Source organism: Phyllobates terribilis, unplaced genomic scaffold, assembly GCF_046119375.1.
Source record: "Phyllobates terribilis strain yellow unplaced genomic scaffold, ASM4611937v1 Scaffold_2__4_contigs__length_985480577, whole genome shotgun sequence".
Lineage (NCBI taxonomy): Eukaryota > Metazoa > Chordata > Amphibia > Anura > Dendrobatidae > Phyllobates > Phyllobates terribilis.
This window is the reverse complement of record NW_027362762.1, coordinates 421390467-421412716: the sequence shown is the minus strand read 5'-3', so window position 1 is coordinate 421412716 and position 22250 is coordinate 421390467. Positions and strand designations below refer to the sequence as shown.

General features: G+C 45.9%; 1 protein-coding gene across 1 annotated transcript in view; it reads left to right on the top strand.

Moving 5' to 3' along the window:
- LOC141213014 (uncharacterized) overlaps window positions 1–22250 on the top strand; it is a 903379-nt gene that overhangs the window by 87728 nt on the left and 793401 nt on the right. The window contains 4 exon segments of the mRNA XM_073665145.1: window positions 12040–12225; window positions 14878–15109; window positions 15247–15366; window positions 19574–19741. Coding sequence (XP_073521246.1) covers window positions 12040–12225; window positions 14878–15109; window positions 15247–15366; window positions 19574–19741 — 706 coding nt within the window.

Sequence of the window (22250 nt, the reverse complement as noted above, 5' to 3'; positions counted from 1 at the left end):
GTCTTTCTGGAGTGCTTTGCAGGACCCCCTTTATGTCCCCTGTCTCTGGTCTTCAACCCCACTAGTGACCACGCTTATGTCCAGCTGCCTCGGACCTTCTTGGTGGGCAAACGTTGGCCTGCGTTTCCCAGGTCCTATGTGGTGCCTTCCTAGCGGGTGTGGTGAGGGGCTGCTCCACATGTAATGTCGCAGCCTCCGGTTCTTAGTTGAGGGTAGTTTCTCTCCTCCACTAATTTGGGATCCGGTTCCCATCTTCTTGACCTGACCCCCCTACTCAGGTAGCGGCGGGCGTGTGGTGGCTACCAGCCAGTCCACACCCCTGGGGTCCCCTCTGTCCTTCCTGGAGCCCAGTCTGCTCCTCTTCCTCCTCCAGGCTCAGGCCTCCTGACAGGGCCTGCCTGTGGAGCAGAGCCCATAAAGCAGCTCTGCTCCCTGTCTTCTCCTCTCTCAACTCACTCCCTTTCCAAGATGGTGCCTCCCTTTATACTCCTGTACAGAGTGCACCCCGGATCTACTTCCCCCACGCACAAACTACCGGGTTCCCTTCTCTAGGTGTTCCCTCTCCCCACTCCAGCCAGGGACATGCTCACTCGTGCCTGCATAACTAATGGGAGCACCGTCGAGCTGTCCCCCGGAAATGTGGTGTAGTGCATGTGGGTGTTAGGGTCCTGAGCCACACTCCATCCTTACCTGGAAGTGAGATATCGCACATCTGGGTGAGATGCAATACCTCTGTAGCAACCGAACCCTCGGGGTGCTACAAGAGCAGGGGACTCCCACGGGTCAGATGGCAGGAACTGACCGGTACAGCGGATGAGCACGGCAGGAAGGCTGACGGGTGATCCGGGTAGATAAGCAGGCTGGTTCGGCAGATAGCCAGGCGGGTGCTCCGGGTAGGCGAGCTGGTGGGCACGACAGGTAACAGGTAGGTGCTCCAGGTAGGCTGGCTGGCACGACAGGTAACTGGCAGGTGCTTCCAGGTAAGCAGGCGGGCGGGCAGAACTATAGACAGGCTGGCGGGCTGGACTGTAGACAGACTGGCGGGCTGGACTGTTGACAGACTGGCGAGCAGGACTAACAGGCAGCGGGACCTGAGGGCTGAAGCAAGTGTTAGCACACAGAACAACAACCTTGCACAGGCACTTCCATTTTGGAGGAGGTGCCTTATATAGGGGCAGTCCTCCAGCCATTGGCCAGGGACTGATTAGGACAGCGCACGCGGCCCCTTTAAGAGGGAGAGAACACGCGCGCGCCCTAAGCACAGAGCCCGGAAAGCTGCGCGCGATGCGCGCCACAGCGGCAGAGAAGCAGGAGGACGCCAGACCTGGACCGCGGCGGTGAGGGGAACGGCGTCTCTGCCCGGCAGGAGGCAGAGACGCCGATGTTACAGAGGTCAGGGCTTATGTTCTGACTCTAGCGATGTCCTCAGAACTAGAAGTCTGCAGTATTTGTAGCATAGAGATGTCTCCATCTCTCTTGGCCGTGAAGCTGTAATCATTCAGTTCCTCCTCCTCTGACACAGGATCTTGTGTTCTGTACAACATTAAATACATTAATTAATTATCTGTTTTTCTTAAAGTCTGATCTTTTCTGAGATTCGGACTCACAACCTCTTGCATTAAAAGGCAGCAACTTTAGCTGCGAGCCACATTATATGTATCTAATCTATGTGTGATGCTCTATTCTTTCTATTCTAAATTGTCGGGTACCACTGCTGAATTGCCGACCGGCTTTTTTAAAGAGACGGTGCATGAAAACACTAATATTTTTTTTAATAAATCCTTTTACACTAAATGACAAGTACAGTAAGCAACACTGTCACTGTACTTCTTATATATGTGACTGACATGTTTCTATCTATCTAATCTATGTGTGATGCTCTATTCTTTCTGTTGTAAATTGTCGGGTACCGCTGTATGCCGCTGCTGAATTGCCGGCTGGCTTTTTTAGAGACGGTGCATGAAAACACTATTATTTTTTTTAATAAATCCTTTAACACTAAATGACAAGTACAGTAAGCTGAGCGCTGCCATCCAGCTTGTCATCCTTCAGAGACACTGCAGAGCGCAGGCATTATGGGAACTTCCGATTCCGGTATTCTATATTCTAAAAGTATCGAAACTCAGTATCGGAACTCCGATGCCGAGAATATCAGTCGATACCCCATATTTCAGTATCGGAATGCTCAGCACTAATTACAACACAATGAGCCTTCAAGCACACATATTCAGCTCTGTTATATCCAGAAGGATACCACAATGTAGAAAAGCTTCAGCCACACACATTCAGCCCTGCAGAGTCCTCTTGCCCTGTGATTAGTTGCTTAATGTAGAAGAGCTGAATGTTTGTTGCTGAAGTCTTCCTGCACTGTGACAAACTGCTGAATATAGCAGAGCTGAATGTGTATACCTAAGATCTTTCTGCGCTGTGATAATCGGCTGACTTAGGTAATGTAGCAGGTTAAATGGCAGCTCAAAATGTATTACTAGTTGATTGTAATTTGGAAACCCTGAACATCAGTGATGTGGTATCAATGTCTCTCCTCACACTATTGCTACTGCTCCCTTGGAGGCCAGTGGCAACGGCTAGCAGAGCAGTGTGGTGGAGGAAATGAACAAAGAAACAGGACAGGCCATTTGGCTGCGCGCTTCACATGTAGATTTGACAGAGTTTACATTACGATATTGCAGAACGATGTTTATAAGATGACTGAATGGGCAAACACTTGGCAGATGAGGTTTAATGTAGATAAATGTAGAGTAATGCACCTAGGACGGAGTAATCCTATTGCTGTATTTACATTAAATGTGAGTATACTCGGGACTACGGAACAGGACTTGGGTATTCTGGTTACAAGTAAGCTGAGCAGCAGTACTCAATGTCAAGCAGCAGCTGCAAAAGCAAACACGATTTTAGGATGCATAAAAAGAGAAATAAAATCCCGCGATCCCAACATATTGTTAAGCCTTTATTAATCACTGGTGAGCCCTCATCTGGAATATGGGATCCAGTTTTAAAAAGGATATTCATTTTAAAAAGGATATTCAGAAGTTAGAGTCAGTTCAAAGGCGGCAGCTAGATTATTACAAGGGATGGAAGGCCTCTCATATGATGAGAGGTTGGAAAAGTTGGGCTTGTTTAGCTTAGAAAAACGACGCCTCAGAGGGGATCTCATTTACATGTATAAATATATGTGTGGTCCTTACAAAGAACTGGCACATGACTTATTCCTTCCTAAGGACCAGGGGGCAATCATTACAGGTGGAAGAAAGGCGATTCAGGCACCTAAACAGGAAAGGGTTCTTTCCAGTCAGAGCAGTCAAACTGGAATGCCGACCACAAGAGGTAGTAATGGCAGACACTATAACAACTTTCAAAAAAGGGCTGGATGATTTCCTCGATACATATAACATTGTGGGTTACAGTTAAATTAGACAAAATGTTACACCTATAGTAATACATTTAATACGATAATAGTAATTACATAAACCTACATTATTAGGTTTGATCCAGGGTTCTTGGACTGATCGCCTTTTCTCGGGGTCAAGAAGGAATTTTTTCCTGTGATGCAAATTGGTTGAATGTGTCCTAGGGTTTTTGCCTTCTTCTGGATCAACAGATTTAGGCATAGGGATTTTAGTAATACCATTATTAGAATGATAAGATAAATACAAAATATAAAACTAATCCAAAAAATTATAAACGGGTTCATTTTTAATTGTAATAATGCAGCAATAATAAAAATGGTAATAATACATTTGTGAGGCCAAGTCCCAGTAAGTTAGTGTAGTGTAAGTGTAGGGAGTACAATTGGGGGAGAAAGGTTGAACTGGATGGACCTAGGTCTTTATTCAACCTACGTTACTATGTTACTATGGTTATACATGGCAGTACTTTACATTTCATCCTCAACATGATCTCACAGTCATACAATTCCATACTAGCAGAATCCTTCTGTGCTACTTCCTGCACACCATTTGTAGCAGTTACCTTTACAGATGCTCCCATGAGGCAAGACATAGAATTTCTTCTCTAAATCTTCTACACTAGGTTGGCAACTTGCAATCCATCACTCTATCTGGGCGATCTTGTCCAGCCAACAGTAGTCTCAGGACTACCAGTGATTCTGCACCATCGTTTTTCCCAACTATGCTCCTGTTTGGGCATAGCTCCCAACTGTCCCGGACACAGCGGGACTCTTCCAATTTGAGTACTCTGTCACAGCACATCAGGGCTTTTGTCCCGACTTCCTCTCACTTTCTTCGCTGTCTCCTTCTCCTCAGGGGTGGGGCCTCATCTGTCTGTGACTCGCCCCCTGGGCCGTGGGGCACCCGGGACCGGGCTTCTGTGCGATGCTGGGGGTAGTAGTGGCAACCCGATCCCGTGGCTCAGGGTGGTCAGACCAAATGCTGTGGCAGTCTATTTACCAGTGTTTTGGAATGTCCGACTACGCCACCCATGGATTGCGGTCAGGGATGACCGCCGCTGCAAGGCAGACCGCTGAGGCTGATGTTGGTGTGCAGCACAGGGATAGGATAACTCCCCACGGGAAGAGTGTAGCCTCAGGGCAGCGTATGTGAATGCTGGGGGTGATGGTGCAGGCGCAGCATAAATCACACAAAGTCCAATGGTGCAGTTCAGGCCTTTTACTCACAGTTGTTATCTAAGTCACTTCCGTCGGCAAGGACTGCCTGAGTCGTGCTGCGTCCACCAGGTGAGGGGCTCGGTCAACCCCCAGGCAATTCAGGAGTATGGCACAGGACCCCCTTTTCTCCTTTCTCTTGCCTCTCGTGCCCCACCAGTGACCACGCTTCTGTCCAGCTGCCTCGGGCCTTCTCTGGTAAAACTTGGCGCCATTTTCCCTGACCCTATGTGGTGCCTTCCTAGCGGGTGTAGCGAGGGGTCGCACCAATAAAATATCACGACCTCCGGTTCTTGGCTGAGGGATGATTTACCTCCACCAACTTGGGAATCCGGTACCCTTCTGCGGCCTGACCCTTCACCCAATATAACGCGGGCTTGCAACGGTTACTGTCCGTTCTGCTCCCTTAGGGTCTCTTCTGCCTTCTTGTTTCTGGAGCCTTTCTACTCCTCTGTCTCTTCTCCTTCCTTCTTTCTCTTCCTCCTTCTTCTCTCTTCCCTCAGGCTCCGGCCTCTGTGCTAGGCCTGCCCAGGGAGCAGAGCCCATGCAGCAGCTCTGCTCCCTGCCTTCTCCTCTCACAGAACTCCCTCCTAAGATGGCCCCCACCTTTTTATTTGCTTCACTGTGTCTGAGCTCAGGTGACCTGCACCCAATGAGCTCCTTCCTATGCTCCAGAAACCGTCCCCTACTGCTCCTACGTCACTGGGTTCTCTCCCCCCTCCCCACTCCAGCCAGGGACATGGTCAGTTGTGCCTGCAATTATATGGGAGCACCGTCATGCTGTCCCCCGGAAATGGGAAGTGTGTAAGTGTATGTATGCAGCTAAGTGAGCCCTGGTCCACGCTCCATCCTTACCTGGGAGTGGAATACCACACCTCTGGCTGAGGTGCAATACCCCTGTAGCAACCGAACCCTCGGGGCACTACATCTGCTCACACGTACATAAATGAAAAAAATAATTCTCTTCTCTGGTCTCCACCGAGAATTGAACTAACAACATCCATGCTCACAGGAAGAAGCTCTAGCTATGACCACACTGCTCACATTGATGAAGATAGGAGAATTTGGTAATCTTGAGCTGTATTGCAGGCAGAGAACCAAGAAGCAGATGATACGGATACTTAGAGATACATCTGTAGTGCATAGCAGTGTATCTCTCTGTCCTGTATGCTAGAGATGAAGAAAAAGTCAGATTTTTTGTTCCTATAAAACTACTAAAAAAATAAATAAAAAACAATTACAAAAATGTAATTTTCTCTTTTTTTTGTTAATCTCCCGGGACTCAAACCCACAATGTTGCAGACAGAAGCTAAAGATATGAGCCACAGGCTCCAATGACAGCACTGGGAGAATTTTGTATACTTAAAGCTGCATTGCTGACTGTGACACTAGAAGCAGATGATACTGACACAAAGAGACACTTCTGTACTTAGCTGTGTATTTCTAGGTCCCTGAATTAGAGAGGGAGAGTAAAAGAGAGATTATTTTTCTTCCTATAAAATTACTAAAACATAATTACAATGATGTAATTTTTAATGCGCTTTTTTTTTTTTTTTTAGAAAAGAACATCACAAATCAGCAAATAACAGACATATTTGGTGTGTTTATAATCATAAATCAATAAATTGTGTGAAAAAAATGTCGTGATTCATTTTTTTCTATTAAATCCATAAAAAGTAATACAACTGCAACGCTAAAGCCGTGTAAATGCTGCGTTTTTTCTAGTGTTTTTTTCTGCACCACACGACACAATAACAACCTTCTCTGATTATTGCGTTTTTGCTGTGTTTACTTTATTCGTTTTCCCCCTTATTTGATGCATTTTTGATGCAGATGTGAATCCGCGTTTTTAATACTACAGAAAAGCTGATTTTAGAAATGCAAGCGCTTTTGTTTTACCTGCTTTTCTCAGGCTTCAAATAGAAGCTTATAAAGAATAAAAAAACAAAAATGGACATTTCAGCAGTGTTTTTAGACGCACAGAGGGCGGGGTTTTCATGAAATCACTTCCATTTTGCTTGGACATTTAGGCCGTGTTCACATGTAGAGTAAGAGCCTTGTTTTTTCTACTGCTTTTTTTGCAAACAAATTCTGCTGTGTTTAACTGTCCAACCAAATCAGATTTGATTTCCTGAAAACTCTACCCTTGGTGCGTCTAGGAACACTGCTGATGACCCCATCACAGTATGATTCTCCAACTGTAATCCCCATATAGTCCTCCATAAAGTATAATGTGGTCCTGCATTGCCTTTCATACAGTGTAATGTTCCCCACATATTGCTATATATAGTATAATGGCCCCACATAGCGCTCCATACAGTATAATGACCCCACATAGTCCTCCATACAGTATAATGGCCTCACATGGTGCTCCATACAGTATAATGGCCTCACATAGTGCTCCATACAGTATAATGACTCCACATAGTGCTCCATACAGTATAATGGCCTCACATAGTGCTCCATACAGTATAATGGCCTCACATAGTGCTCCATACAGTATAATGACCCCACATAGTGCTCTATACAGTATAATGACCCCACATAGTGCTCCATGAAGTATAATGGCCTCACATAATGCTCCATACAATATAAAGGTCCCCACTTAGTGCTCCATACAGTATAATGAACCCACATAGTGGCCCATACAGTGGCCTAGCATAGTCTTCCATACAGTATAATGGCCTCACATAATGCTCCATACAGTATAATGATCCCACATAGTGCTCCATACAGTATAATGGACCCCACATAGTGCTCCATACAGAATAATGTGCCCCATATTGTGCTCCATAAACTATAATGGGTCCACATAGTGCTCCATACAGTATAATAGGCCTTATATTAAAAAAATTAAAAAAAAATACTCACCTCGACCCGTTCCCCCTATACCCACTGGCTCTTCATGCTGTCTTCAGACCCTCTGCACATCTCAGTACAGCGGGCTTGTTGTAATGAAGTCATCGCACCCACTGCGTTGCAGCGTCAGACGCAAAGGGGGAAATTGTTTTGTATCTAGGATACCGATATAGTTGAAAGTGTCATGCTGGGCGGGAAACCTCCCGACGTCGTGGGCCAAATATACTCACTCTGCTGGCCAGAGTTTGACATATGTCCTCTAGAGGCGTCTATGTGGAGCCTAAAAAAATGCATGTAAAAAACTGAAGTTACTTTTTTAAGTGCATAATCAAAGCTTTTCTGTACTACAAAAAACTGCTTCACATTTGCACCAAAAATGCATCACACAAGGGGGAAAGGCATAAAAAATGCAGCAAAAAAGCAATAACCAGAGAAGATTGTTATTATTATTATTATTAGTTTGGTGTAGACACCTGCAGAAAACCAAAAACACAGGATTTATGCAATTTGTGAACACCGTCTTACAGGCACAAAAAAGCCAGATATCGTATATTGAAGCTCCATAAAAATGAGAAAGTTTTGGCGGTTACAACTATGAATGAACGAACAAAAAATAAATCTATAGGTCCCAACTAGAGATGAGCAGGACACACAAATGACATTGCACCAGCTCAGGCTAATGAAATGCCGTGCCAGGTCGTCGGAAGATAAGAGATTTGCAGGCCTCCCGTCCAGCCACCCAGGACCGCTGACCTGGACCAGAGTCCTCTGAATCAAACTGCTCATCTCTAGTTCCAACCATTCCGGATTCAGCAGGACAGTCCCGGATTTGGGTCTACTCCCTGCAGTATTGGGTGTCTGCTGAATGTTCTTCACTGCCACAGGGGCGTGGTCAAAATTTGCCAAGGCGTGCTACACGCTTCGCATAATTTATCCCTCTTTCTGTTCTTCAAAAGTTGGGAGGTATGCGTTTGGGCCTCGTCCAGCTTCCCCCTAAGATGTAATCACTTCTAGAATAATGCTTTAGCCACTTTTGCTGCATTCCTGTTCTGATATAATCTGCTTTCTGTCTGGCTGATGCTCACTGTGCTGTAACTACAGGCACTCTGGTCATTAGGCCTCAACAGCCCCTTATATAGCTGAAGCTCCTTCCCACTAATTGATAACCCTTTCCTGCCCAAAACTCCTGCCACTAGCAATAGTTTTCACAGCACACTGATAAATCAATGCAGCAGCTGATAAATGCATCAACATGACATATTAAAATTATCATATGATCTTCAGGGGGTGATGATCATTCTTCCACTATTACAAGCTAGGCCAACTAACAAACCCACAGGGGTCTAACCAAGGAGTATTATGGCTGAACAGTGAAGCACCCAGTGTAAGCAGCCCAGAAATCATCAGGGTATGCAACTTTAACCGCAGGGACCATAGGCGGATTATAATGAGGGCAATCTGGGCTACCGCCCGGGGCCCGTGCCTCCGACGGGGCCCTTGGCCAGATTGCCCTCATTATAATGTTTTCGGCAGAGGCAGGAGGACAGCAAATGTGCCTCAGACGCCGGCCGGCCACATCACAGGGAGGCAGATACGCCCCCTGCACGCTGTGACTGCGTCTCTAGAGCTGACGTCATACAGTGGCGCCTGGAGCTCATCATCCTGCCGGAGAGGAGCTCCTGCATCAGACTTCAGTGAATGGCGGTAATGCGGTAAATATGAGGTCTGGGGAGGATGTCTGGAGTGAGGAGGGGGCTTCAGGACGCTGCTCCCCTCCTGATGAGTGCACACAGGATTCCATACTGTCAGGTCAGCAGTCGCTCTGCTGGGGCTCAGTGTGACCTATTGCAGGGGTCTGACCTTTGCTGCAGATCAGGTCACTGGCTCAAGCGTCACCAGATCTGCAGGAAAATTAAGAGTCCTGCAATAGATCACAGTGAGCCCCAGCAGAGTGTCCACAGACATCGCATACAGGATCCCACACTGACTGATCAACCCTGAACCTACAGGACATCACATATTGTACTGCTCCATATATAATATGAGGTCCTGTAGGCAGGTGTGATCAGTACAGTGTATATCCCTGTACATAATATATCACATCCAGTATACAGATTACTGTACGGTATACTGTGGTACAGACATAAGATGGGATATAACAATGTGTATAGTATATAACATCTGATGTCTGTATCACAGTATATCATACTAGCTATTGAACTCGTTCTACACCCGGGTGGCAAGCTTTTTTATTGGTATATGATCCCCCATCCTGGCCCCCTATCCTGGTATATGCTCCCCCACCCTGGTCCCCCATCCTGGTATCTGCTCCCCAATCCTGGTATATACTCCTCCATCCTGGTATATGCTACCCAGTCCTGGTCTCCTACCCTGGTATATGCTCCCCTATCCTGATCTCCTATCCTGGTATATGCCCCCCCTCCTGGTATGTGCTCCCCCATCCGGGTCCCCCATTCTAGTTTATGCTTCCCCATCCTGGTCCCCCATCCTGGTATATTCTCCCCTATCCTGGTCCATGCTTCCCCCTCATCCTGGTATATGCTCGCCCATCCTGGTCCTTGCTCCCCCCCCCATCCTGGTCACCCATCCTGGTATATGCTCCCCCATCCTAGTCACCTATCCTGGTATATGCTCCCCCCCCCCCATCCTGGTCCACCATCCTGGTATATGCTCCCCCATCCTGGTCCCCTATCCTGGTATATGCTCCCCCCCATCCTGGTCCACCATCCTGGTATATGCTCCCCCATCCTGGTCCCCTATCCTGGTATATGCTTCCCCCCAATGCTGGTCCCCTTTCCTGGTCCATGCTCCACCCCCTCATCCTGGTCCGTGCTCCCCAATCCTGGTATATGCGCCCCAGTCCTGGTCCCCCATCCTGATATGTGCTCCCCCATCCATAAGTAAATAAAAAACACTCCTACTTGCCTTTCCACCGCTCCACTGCAGCGCATCACCTTCGTTATTTTACTAAAATGGCACCGGAATCGGCGCCCACGCATATCGCGATAACGGGTTTCATTTTAATGAACACAATTGTGCAGAGTGTATTCAACAAAATGGTGCCAGAGTACGCGCATTCGTATACCACGCTGACCATTTTGTTGAAGATACTGTGCATATTTGTCTTCACTAAAATAGCGCTGAAAATGGCGCTATGCGCAGGCGCTGATCTTGGTTCCACACTCCTCCCCCGGCCTCTCCAGAGATGATAGGACCGAACAGGTATGTGTTTATGGTTCCAGAGATCGCGGTATGCATTCAGTGCCTTCGCATACCGCGATCTCCGGTGCCACACTCCTCATCCCTGTCTGGGATGTGGATGTGTCTTTCTGTCTGCGGCCAGACTGTGCAGGTATTGCACTTGCGTAGTCTATAGAGATTTCTGACAGAAGGACACATCCCTGATTATACTATAGATACCAGTCATGTATTGTCATATAGACTGTATAGGGCCATACCTAGGGGAATGAGGGGGGGCATGTGACCTGGGTACAGCTGTCAGGGGGGTGCCTTCAGGCCACCTCATGCGGTGGTCAGAGCTGTCTCCCAGGCAGCTGCATTTTGCATTCTACCATTCTCTGAGCTGGCTGTGGAACCGACAGTTGATCAGAGAAGGGAGCTATGTACGGACTCATACTATATACAGGGGCTATGCGGGGGCTCATACTGTATCTAGGGAGCTATGTGGGGGCTCATACTGTATCTAGGAGGCTATGCAGGGGCTCATACTGTATCTAGGGGGATGTCAGCATACTTAATTCTGCTCAATATTAAGTCATACAATTAATAGAATTATTTTTTATTATTTTGTTAATATTATTAATATTGAGCAGAATTAATTTCAGCCTCTTGGTTCGGCCTCCACAACAGTCACAGTCTCTCATGTGGCCCTTTTGGGAAAATTAATCTCCCACCCTGCTCTATTATGTATAGTATGTATAGGGCTGTACATAATGGAAAAAAATTTCCATCATTTTCCGTCTACAGATCTGACCAAAGCATCTGTGTGTTACTCACATGACCTATCACATGATCTATCAAAGGGGATCATGTGACATGTCACGTGATAAATCTGGTACCTGGGGGGTGCCCACGCCTTCTAAACTGCCCAGGGCCCTGACTACTCTTAATTCACCCCTGGCAGGGACTATAAATATACTCTTCTATCGGATATATATGTTAACCATTAGGATGTACTGCAATATATTATATATTGTTTATAGCCTTGGCCGGTTTGTGGTTAGCCCTCCATTGAGCTACTCTGTTTTTTAACAAAATACGTTATATTTTATATTTAATAAACTTGATGTATTTGTGATATATTTTGTATCATCATTTTTCTTTTGGTTTATTTCAGGATACATAGGTGCATCTTTCTTATTCAGCCAGATACTTTTTGGTTATAGGAATATAGGTTGGTCCTGAGGTGCTCATCTCTCCTTATGACAGATGCTGCCCAGTAAATCATATACAGTGTATGTAAATATATATAACAAAATAATTATGTTTTTTCACAGAAACAAACAGTCATCAGATATGGCCCAGAACATTACCATGTATGAAGTACCAACTCCATGGGTGTATGGAGGAGATCAATTCATTGATGATAAGAGTCTGGAAAATGAGGACTCAGTTTGGATAGATTCTCCATGGCCTCTACACAATGCTTCCTGTTTCCAGAATATGAACATGTTTATGGAACGGTGAGATGGTGATAATTATAAAATAATAAAAATGGTTTATTGTAAATGTGTATGGGGGGGCCTGTTACATGATTGCCAGGGGAGATAAGGATACGAAATATCTGATTTCAGACTGCAGATCCTTTTGTTCGCTAAGAGATAAGCCATCACCAGAGATATCTGGCAGCAGCTCTCTTATAGAGAACACAACAAGCGCTCATGTGTATGGGAGAGCATGATAGCTGCCAGCCAAATGATTGGCTGATTGATGGTGATTGACAGCTATCTAAAGTGTGTGTAGGTTTTAGTCAAACACTTGTTCGGAAAGCAGTGTAGCTAAGCTACCAGCACTATGAGAGGAGAGCTGCAGCTACGGAGATATTTATAAAGAGACTTTGTTCAACTTTGCTGTACTTGTGTTAGTTGCAATCACACACAGCTCTGCAGTGAGATCAGGAGAGGAGACTGGCAGTCATTAAATGTCTCACACTGGTTATGCTAGCTTTAATTTAAAGGAAATCTGTCAATAGGTTTTTGCTACCTCATCTGAGAGCAGCAATGAGAAACTGAATCCAATGATGTATCACTTAGGTTACCTGGTGCAGCCGTTCTGATACAATCAGAGCTTTTAGATTTAGAATGAAGCAGAGCTGAGAAAGCTGACCCCGTCCACACCATGTTCTTCATGTACAAAGTCCATAGACAGTGAGGTGCTTAGTTGCTGGACTAGTCCAGCAATGTTATCTCTTATTATTATTATTTTAAAATAAGCTCCGGAGGCAGTTTCTCAGGTAGAGCTGTGTTTTGCCCATAGAGCTTAACAGCTTATTTATTTGTTGAAAAAATCTGTATTTCTCCTGAATAAGACAAAATATCAAGGTATCATTTTATTCAACTTTCTATGACCTACATGTCCATATAGACAACTTACGAGGGTTGATCCTTTCGACAAATTCCCTTTAAAATAATTGTCATTATAGACCCCTGACTAAAAATATTTGCCCATGCTGAGCTCTAAATAAGGAATTTGCTTTGTCCCTGAATAAATAATTGCCTTTTGCTATCCTCTCTGCACAAAAAATGACCCCATACTGTCATGCTCCTAATGAAGTATAACTAAAACACCATCCCCATTATGAAGTATAACCAACACATGGCCTTCTCTTATGAATTATAATTTTCACATTATGTTCTATGACTGTCAGACCGTAATCCTTATGAATTGTGGCTTCCACACTGCACTGTCCCCCCTTCATGATGTCCTTATCTCAACATTGTCACCCTCCATGCTGCCATTCTCCATACTGTGTCCCCTTTTCATAGTGTCCCACTCCATACTGTGTTCCCTTTTCACAGTGTCCCTATCCATACTATGTCTCCACTTCACTGTGTCCCTTTCCATACTGTGACCCCTCTTCACACTGTTCCCCCGCACTGCTTCTCCATACTGTGTCCCCTCTTCACAATGTCTCTCTCCATAATGTGCCCCCTTTTCACACTGTCCCTCTCCATACTGTGCCACTATTTATAGTGTCCCTTTCCATACTGTGCCTTCTCTTCACAGTGTCCCTGCACACACTGTGCCCGCAGGTCGCCCATGTGCAAGAACAGTATATGATCTTTTTGAGGTCCAATAGCTCCTGATAATGCACCTGTTAATGTGTCTGTGACAAAATCTGCTTGCTGCTTTGCAGGTGGAAGTGGGCCCCTTATCTGTTGGGCAGCTGCGCAGGTTGTTACACCAATGGTGTGTCCACTCCTGTGTTCCCCCTCTTCACAGTGTCCCTCTCCATATTGTCCCTCTTCTCATACTGTCCCCCATCTTGATACTATGTCCCCAATGCTGCACCCTCTCTATACTCTGCCCCCTCTCCATACTTTACCCTCACACTATCCCTTACTCTCTATACCAGAACCCTCCCCCTTTTCCATGTATAGTGAAAGTCCCTTGTATCTTCGGCTCTATGAATGCTTACCTTCTCACCATAGCTTCTCCATTTTTGTGACCTCTGAAGTGTTATAATGACATCAGCAGTATATGCAGTGTGGTGTGGTGAACTCATCACACTGCAGCAAGATCAGCAGCGTGATCACGCCACTGCTTGTTGGGGCAGGGAGCGTAGTGGTGCTCCTCTAAACCTGGAAGTTTAAAATGGTGTATAAAGTTCAAAACTGGTCACAACCTGCTTTATTACATTTATACATCTCAAAATTAATCACAGTACAAAATAAAATAACCACCTAGACTGTCTGGCCACTAACCATACACAATAAGTTTGGGATGTAAAAATCTGCTGACAGGTTACCTTTAACATGTGTCTTAAAGGAGTGGATGAGGAGAAAAAAAACTCTCAGAAGAAAACCCTAAAACTCATCATAGTGGAAAGTAAGTTTGGACTTTTTCAAGTACATTTCACCATATGAAGCCTATAAATATGATCACTGAAAGTATAGTCTGGCTGTCACAGGGGACCAAACTGGATGCCAAACCAGGGTAGTGCGAATCGAGTTGCTCATCTCTACATGACCAGTTTATCTGTTCACATTGTGCTTGAGATATTTCAATCTGATGAATGAAAAAATGTAAGTGGTTGCTGTATTTGTGGTGTACCCATACATCGAGAAGATGAAGCATGTAATGTGGTTTTGTTATCTTTATACATTTCGTTTTAGGTGCAATGATGTTCTTGATGTGGTGGAAACGATGAAACATTTTGAGGCTTTAAATGACGTGGCTGTTATTGGTGGCGCCGGAACCCCAAGTTATGATGCTATGGTGCAAGAAATCTGGAATTCATATTGCCAAGCCAAAGAATCTTTTATGAATCAAATCACAGATGTTTTAACTGCTGGTAAAAACAGTACTTTTCAGAAAGCTTTTTTTGACTTGAGAACTACAATAAAGGTACTTTTAAAAAATCAGTAGCATATTATTTCACAAATGTAAGATTATTCAAGGATGCAATGAATTACATCTCTCCATCAGCATAATTATTCTCACATATTGGCATTCTAGCAGTTTGTTAATTGTTCTTTTGGCAGAGCCTGGAACATCAGCTTGGAAATATTCTTAGAAATAGTCTGGATCAATGTCCTACTATAGCTTCCCACCTAAAGCTGCTGGAGGTGTTTGAAGGAGTCACCAGAAGGGATGTTGTTAAGGTAATAGCTGCAGCTTAGGTGTTTTCCCATTACCATTTAGCTACGTCTGATATTCTTTATACCTTTATACTTTTATTTTGCAAGCAGTTGTTCTTCTAAGTACTGTATATACAGTGTAGTTCTTGCGTCTCCTGTTTCACATGTCTTTTCATATTGTGGGTTACAGTATCTGTAAATATTGTTACTATAGTAATTACCTGAAAATATATACCGTATTTTTCGGACTATAAGACGCACCGGACCATAAGACGCACCTAGATTTTAGAGGAGGAATATAGAAAAAAAATGTAAGCAAAAAATGTGGTCATGATGCACTGTTATGGGGGTGGGGGTCTGCTGCTGACACTGGTATAGGGGTAATGTCCGCCAATTCTGTTAATATCCTCCATCCTGGTATAATGGCCCTTCCTTCCTGTTATACGTGGCCCCCATCCCCATTTTGGTATGCATGGCACCCTTCATCCCCATCCTGATATGCATGGCACCCCAATTGCCCATCCTGGTATGCATGGCACCCCTCATCCCCATCCTGATATGCATGGCACCCCTCATCCCCATCCTGGTATGCATGGCACCCCTGATCCCCATCCTGGTATGCATGGCACCCCTGATCCCCATGCTGGTATGCATGGCACCCCTGATCCCCATGCTGGTATGCATGGCACCCCTGATCCCCATTCTGGTATGCATGGCACCCCTGATCCCCATCCTGGTATACATGGCACCCCTCATCCTGGTTGCATGGCATCCCTCATCCTGGTATGCATGGCACCCCTCATCAAAGTATGCATGGCCCCCCTCATCAAAGCATGCATGGCCCCCCTCATCAAAGCATGCATGGCCCCCCTCATCCAAGTATGCATGGCACCCCTCATCCCCATCCTGATATGCATAGCACCCGAATCCCCCATCCTGGTATGCATGGCACCCCTGATCCCCATCCTGGTATGCATGGCACCCCTGATCCCCATCTTGGTATGCATGGCACCCCTCATACCCATCCTGATATGCATGGCACCCCAATCCACCATCCTGGTATGCATGGCACCCCTGATCCCCATCCTGGTATGCATGGCACCCTTGATCCTCATCCTGGTTTTCATGGCATCCCTAATCCCCATCCTGGTATGCATGGCACCCCTGATCCCTATCCTGGTATGCATGGCACCCGTGATCCCCATCCTGGTATGCATTGCACCCCTGATCCCTATCCTGGTATGCATGGCTCCCCTGATCCCCATCCTGGTATGCATGGCACCCATGATCCCCATCCTGGTATGCATGGCACCCCTGATCCCCATCCTGGTTTGCATGGCACCACTCATCCCCATCCTGATGTGCATGGCACCCAATCCACCATCCTGGTATGCATGTCACCCCTCATCCCCATCCTGGTATGCATGGCACCATTGATCCCCATCCTGGTATGTATGGCACCCCTGATCCCCATCCTGGTATGCATGGCACCCCTGATCCCCATCCCGATATGCATGGCACCCCTGATCCCCATCCCCCTTCCTGGTATGCTTGGCACCCCTCATTCCTCTTCCTGGTATGCTTGGCACCCCCCATCCCATGCTGCACACAAAAAAAAACATGTCTACTCCCCTTTCTTCCCTGTGTTCCAGCGCTGCGTCCTGCTCTGCTGCCAGATGCTGTGCCGGAAGAGTCACTGCTCCCCATGCCGGGACTGTGTGCGTGGGGAGCAGTGACCATTCATTCTCCCTAATAGCGCTCACACTATACCCGCAGCGCGACTCTTGCAGCCGCCGGCGGTCTTTGTGCCCGCTATTAAAGTGCATGAATATTCACTACAACCCACGGGAGTGTACGTACAACTGAATGCATAAAAAAAACCTGAACTTTATTCTACATTGAGTGCCAAGTTACTTTTTCTGTATTATGTATGGGTTGGATGCCCTACTTGTGCACCAAGAGCAATAATTACAAGAGTGGCGTATATTATTTTTCATTACTCTTCCCCTTCCTCAAGGTTCAGTTCTAGGTCACCTCCTCTTCTCCCTATATACTGCCCCCACTGGACAAACCATCAGTAGATTTGGTTTTCAGTAGTCTATATGCTGATAACCAGTGATTGTGTTTCTGTAATCTCTAACATCATGTCCTCCATCTATCTAAAACTGAATCGGTCAAAACTGAACTCCTTGTGTTTCTGAGCTCTACTAGCCTTCACAAACTCAATATTGCCATTTCTGTGTGTGGTTTTACCATTATTCCCCAGCAGCATGCCTGCTGTCTTGGTGTTATATTTGACTCAAATCTTTCCTTCACTCCCCACATCCGATCACTCACTACCACATGTAATCTACACCTCAAAAACATCTCTAGAATTCAACAACCTTTTCTTATCTGACTCTGCAAAAACTCTTACTACTACTGCAGCTCTCTTACTACTGCAACTCTCTACTAATCAGTCTCCCTCTTACTAACCACTCCCCTCTCCAGTCTGTCAACCAGGATCATATTCCTCTCCAACCGCTATATCAATTCCCTGTGCCAGCGATTGCACTGGTTGCCCATCTGCTACTGAGTCCAATATAAACTTATCATTCTCACCCACAAAGCTCTTCACAGTTCTTCACCACCTTGCATCTTCTTCCTCATCTCTGTCTATCACCCTACCCATGCCCTCCATTCTACTAAACTAATGACTTAAAACTAACATCCTCAATAATCCAAACCTCCCACTCCCGTCTCCAAGACATCTCAAATGCTGCGCCACTTCTCTGGAATGCACTACCCAGGATAATTAGATTAATTTCCAATACCCTTCAGTTTTACGAGTGCCCTAAAAACGCACTTCTTTAGACTGGCCTATTGCCTCATCTCCCTTATGTAGCCATTCTAGTTTTGCCCTTCCAAAATTTTCTATTTCCTCATAGATTGTAAGCTTGCGAGCAGGGCCCTCACTCCTCTTGGTATCTGTTGAATTATGTGTTAATTCTGTTATGCCTTAACCCTCTGTAATGTAAAGTGCTGGGGGATATGTTGATGCTATAGAAATAAAAATTATTATTTCTTACGCTATTACCTTGCAGATTAACTCTATATATGCAGGTTATTAATGGTAATAATTTTATTCAATGTGACAGGCTCGCTTCAAAGAGGGATATTACCATCTAAAATAATTATTGCATGCAGAAAGTATATGGCACAAATGTGCTGATTGTGCTTAGGGAGAATGGGAGTCCTCTTCTTTCTGTTTGTACTCCAAAACGTTAATGTGAATTTCACTACTTCTTCATAACTATAAGGGGGCAGTCGCGCGAGGATCATATCGCAATCCTCGGACTGGCCGTCAGCTCTCCTGACCTGACCATGACAGCTGCATAGAAATACATGAAACTGTCATGCTCAGGTCCGGGGAGCTGACGGCCAGTCCGAGGATTGCGATGTGATCCCTGCAAGAGTAATACGGCAGTCTGACTTCTCCCTAATTAAGATAGTTGTATGCATATACGGCCTTGTTACCATTATTACGCACCTTCTTCTTCTCTCTAACATGCTGAATGCATGTGAGAACCACCAGACATAGACAAGCATGTAAGTGCCCAGATGGTCGAGGGCCACGTAGGATAGCATTTTAGGCAACATGTGACCACAGAGCCACAGGTTGTGCACCTCTGATTTAGATTCTTAGCTCACATGATGAGGTTTCTGCCATTTTAATCAGCAGTGTTATACTTGTATAAATATTGTATTATCCCACAAGTTATTCGTGCTATGTGTATTTTTCATATAAAAAATAAAAAGTTTTGTTGGCTAGATTTTTGTTTGGAGTTAATATGAAAATATTAAACAAAATAGAAGCACTTTTTCCCATAGCATTGTTTTTCTTCCACAGATCTCCGTTTTTTTCCTCCGTTAAAAAAATGCAGATGTTAATGTATATTGCATTTTTCACATTACAGATCTAAGAGAAGTATAGGAATCAAATGATCTATTATTACTATGTCATGTAATGTTAAAAACATGACTAAAATTATTGCAGTAGAAAAACATAGGTAGTAAAACATTCATTTTTAAAAATACACCTAATACTGCTGAAAAAAAGGACAAAGCTGCATATTAAAACATTCTTTGTCCAAAAAATTTGTGTGAACATAGCCGTATAGTAATTATATGGGGACAAGAAAGATACTTTTTATAAATTTCATTTAAATTCTTTTTATTTTAATATTTTTAGGATCATTTAAAGGATAAGGATAGCCATTTACTTAATATGTTTCTAGAAGAACTCATTCAATTAAAGGACATGTTCCAAGTTATGGCAAGCAATCCTCCTCTTCATGTGAATATGACTCCCACCATCAGTAAACTCTTTTGGATAAAAGGACTTCGAGCAAGAATCTCTGTAAGTAGATACATGCTGCTGGTAAACCTATGCATACTGTAGTATATTATATAACCATCATGCTCAGATTAATAATATTACCATTCCTACAACAAGATACAATGGGGCTAATTCATCAAGACTGGCGTAGCACACAATCACGCTATGCCAGTTTTGCTGAAATACAAGGCACTGAATTGATTGAGCGCGGGCATGCCCTCGTCTTTTCCCGGCTTTGCCCCAGCTCAGCCCATTTCAACGAAGTTGAGTTAAACTGGTGAAAAACGTCTTAAGTTGCAAAGATTTTGCATCTTTTCAAAGCTTTTACGCCAATTTTCTGGTGTAAAAACTTTGAAGAATTGACCTCATTGTGGCTTTCTATTACATGGCAGTAATGTGTTCTATGCCCTGGTGGCTAGCATTTTTATTGGTACATGGTCTCCCATCCTAGTATTTGTGCTCCCGAATCCTGTTCCCCTATCCTGTTATGTGCTGCCCTCATCCCTATCCTGGTATGCATGGCACGCCTCATCCCTATCCTGGTATGCATGGCACCCCTCACCCCCAATCCTGGTACGCATGGCACCCCTCACCCACAATCCTGGTACGCATGGCACCCCTCACCCCCAATCCTGGTACGCATGGCACCCCTCATCCCTATCCTCGTATGCATGGCAGGCCTCATCCCTATCCTGGTATGCATGGCACCCTCACTCCAATCCTGGTATGCATGGCACCTCTCACCACTAATCCTGGTATGCATGGCACCCCTCATCCCTATCCTGGTATGCATGGCACGCCTCCTCCCTATCCTAGTATGCATGGCACCCCTCACCTCCAATCCTGGTATGCATGGCACCCCTCACCTCCAATTCTGGTATGCATGGCACCCCTCACCTCCAATTCTGGTATGCATGGCACCCCTCACCCCCAATCCTGGTATGCATGGCACCCCTCACCCCCAATCCTGGTATGCATGGCACCCCTCATCCCCAATCCTGGTATGCATGGCACCCCTCATCCCCAATCCTGGTATGCATGGCACGCCTCATCCCCAATCCTGACATGCATGGCGCCCCTCATCCCCAATCCTGGCATGCATGGAGCCCCTCATCCCGATATGCATGGTACCCCTCATCCCTATCCTGGTATACATGGTACCCCTCACTCTGATCCTGATATGCATGGCCCCTCATCCGAATCCTGGTATCCATGCCCCCCCAGATCTCTATCCTGGTATGCATGGTACGCCTCATCCCCCAATCCCGGTATGCATGGTACCCCTTATCCCTCAATCCTGGTATGCATGGAACCCCTCATCCCTCAATCCCTGGTATGCATGGCACCCCTCTTCCCCCAATCCTGGTATGCATGGCACCCCTCATCCCCAATCCTCGTATTCATGGCACTCCTCATCCCCCAATCCTGGTATGCATGGTACCCCTCATCCCCCAATCCTGGTATGCATGGTGCCTTTCATCCCTCAATCCTGGTATGCGTGGACCCTCATCCCCCAATCCTGGTATGCATGGTACCCCTCATCTCTCATTCCTGGTATGCATGGTCCCCTCATCCCCCATTCCTGGAATTCATGGTCCCCTCATCCCCCAATCCTGGTATGTGTGGCCCCATCATCCCTCAATCCTGCTATGTATGGTACCCCTCATCCTCCAATCCTGGTATGCGTGGTAACCCTCATCCCCCAATCCTGGTATGCATGTTACCCCTCATCCCCCAATCCTGGTATGCATGGTCTCCTCACCCCCAATCCTGGTATGCATGGTCCCCTCACCCCCAATCTTGGTATGCATGGCACCCCTCATCTCCCAATCCTGGTATGTGTGGTCCCCTCACCCCCAATCCTGGTATGCATGGCCCCCCTCATCCCCCAATCCTGGTATGCATGGTACCCCTCATCCCCCAATCCTGATATGCATGGTACCCCTCATCCCCAAATCCTGGTATGCATGGTACCCCTCATCCCCCAATCCTGGTATGCATGGTACCCCTCACCCCTCAATCCTAGTATGCATGGTACCCCTCATGCCACAATCCTGGTATGCATGGTACCCCTCATCCCCCAATCCTGGTATTCATGGTACCCCTCTAACCCAAATCCTGGTATGTATGGCACCCCTCACCCACCAATCCTGGTATGCATGGTACCCCTCATCCCCCAATCCTGGTATGCATGGTACCCCTCATCCCCCAATTCTGGTATGCATGGTACCCCTCATCCCCCAATCCAGGTATGCATGGTACCCCTCATCCCCCAATCCAGGTATGCATAGTACCCCTCATCCCCCAATCCTGGTATGCATGGTACCCCTCATCCCCCAATCTTGGTATACGTGGTACCCCTCATCCCCCTAATCCTGGTATGCATGGTACTTCTCATCCCCCTAATCCTGGTATGCATGGTACCCCTCACCCCTCAATCCTGGTATGCATGGCACCCCTCAATCCTGGTATGCATGGCACCCCTCTTCCCCCAATCCTGGTATGCATGGCACCCCTCATCCCCAATTCT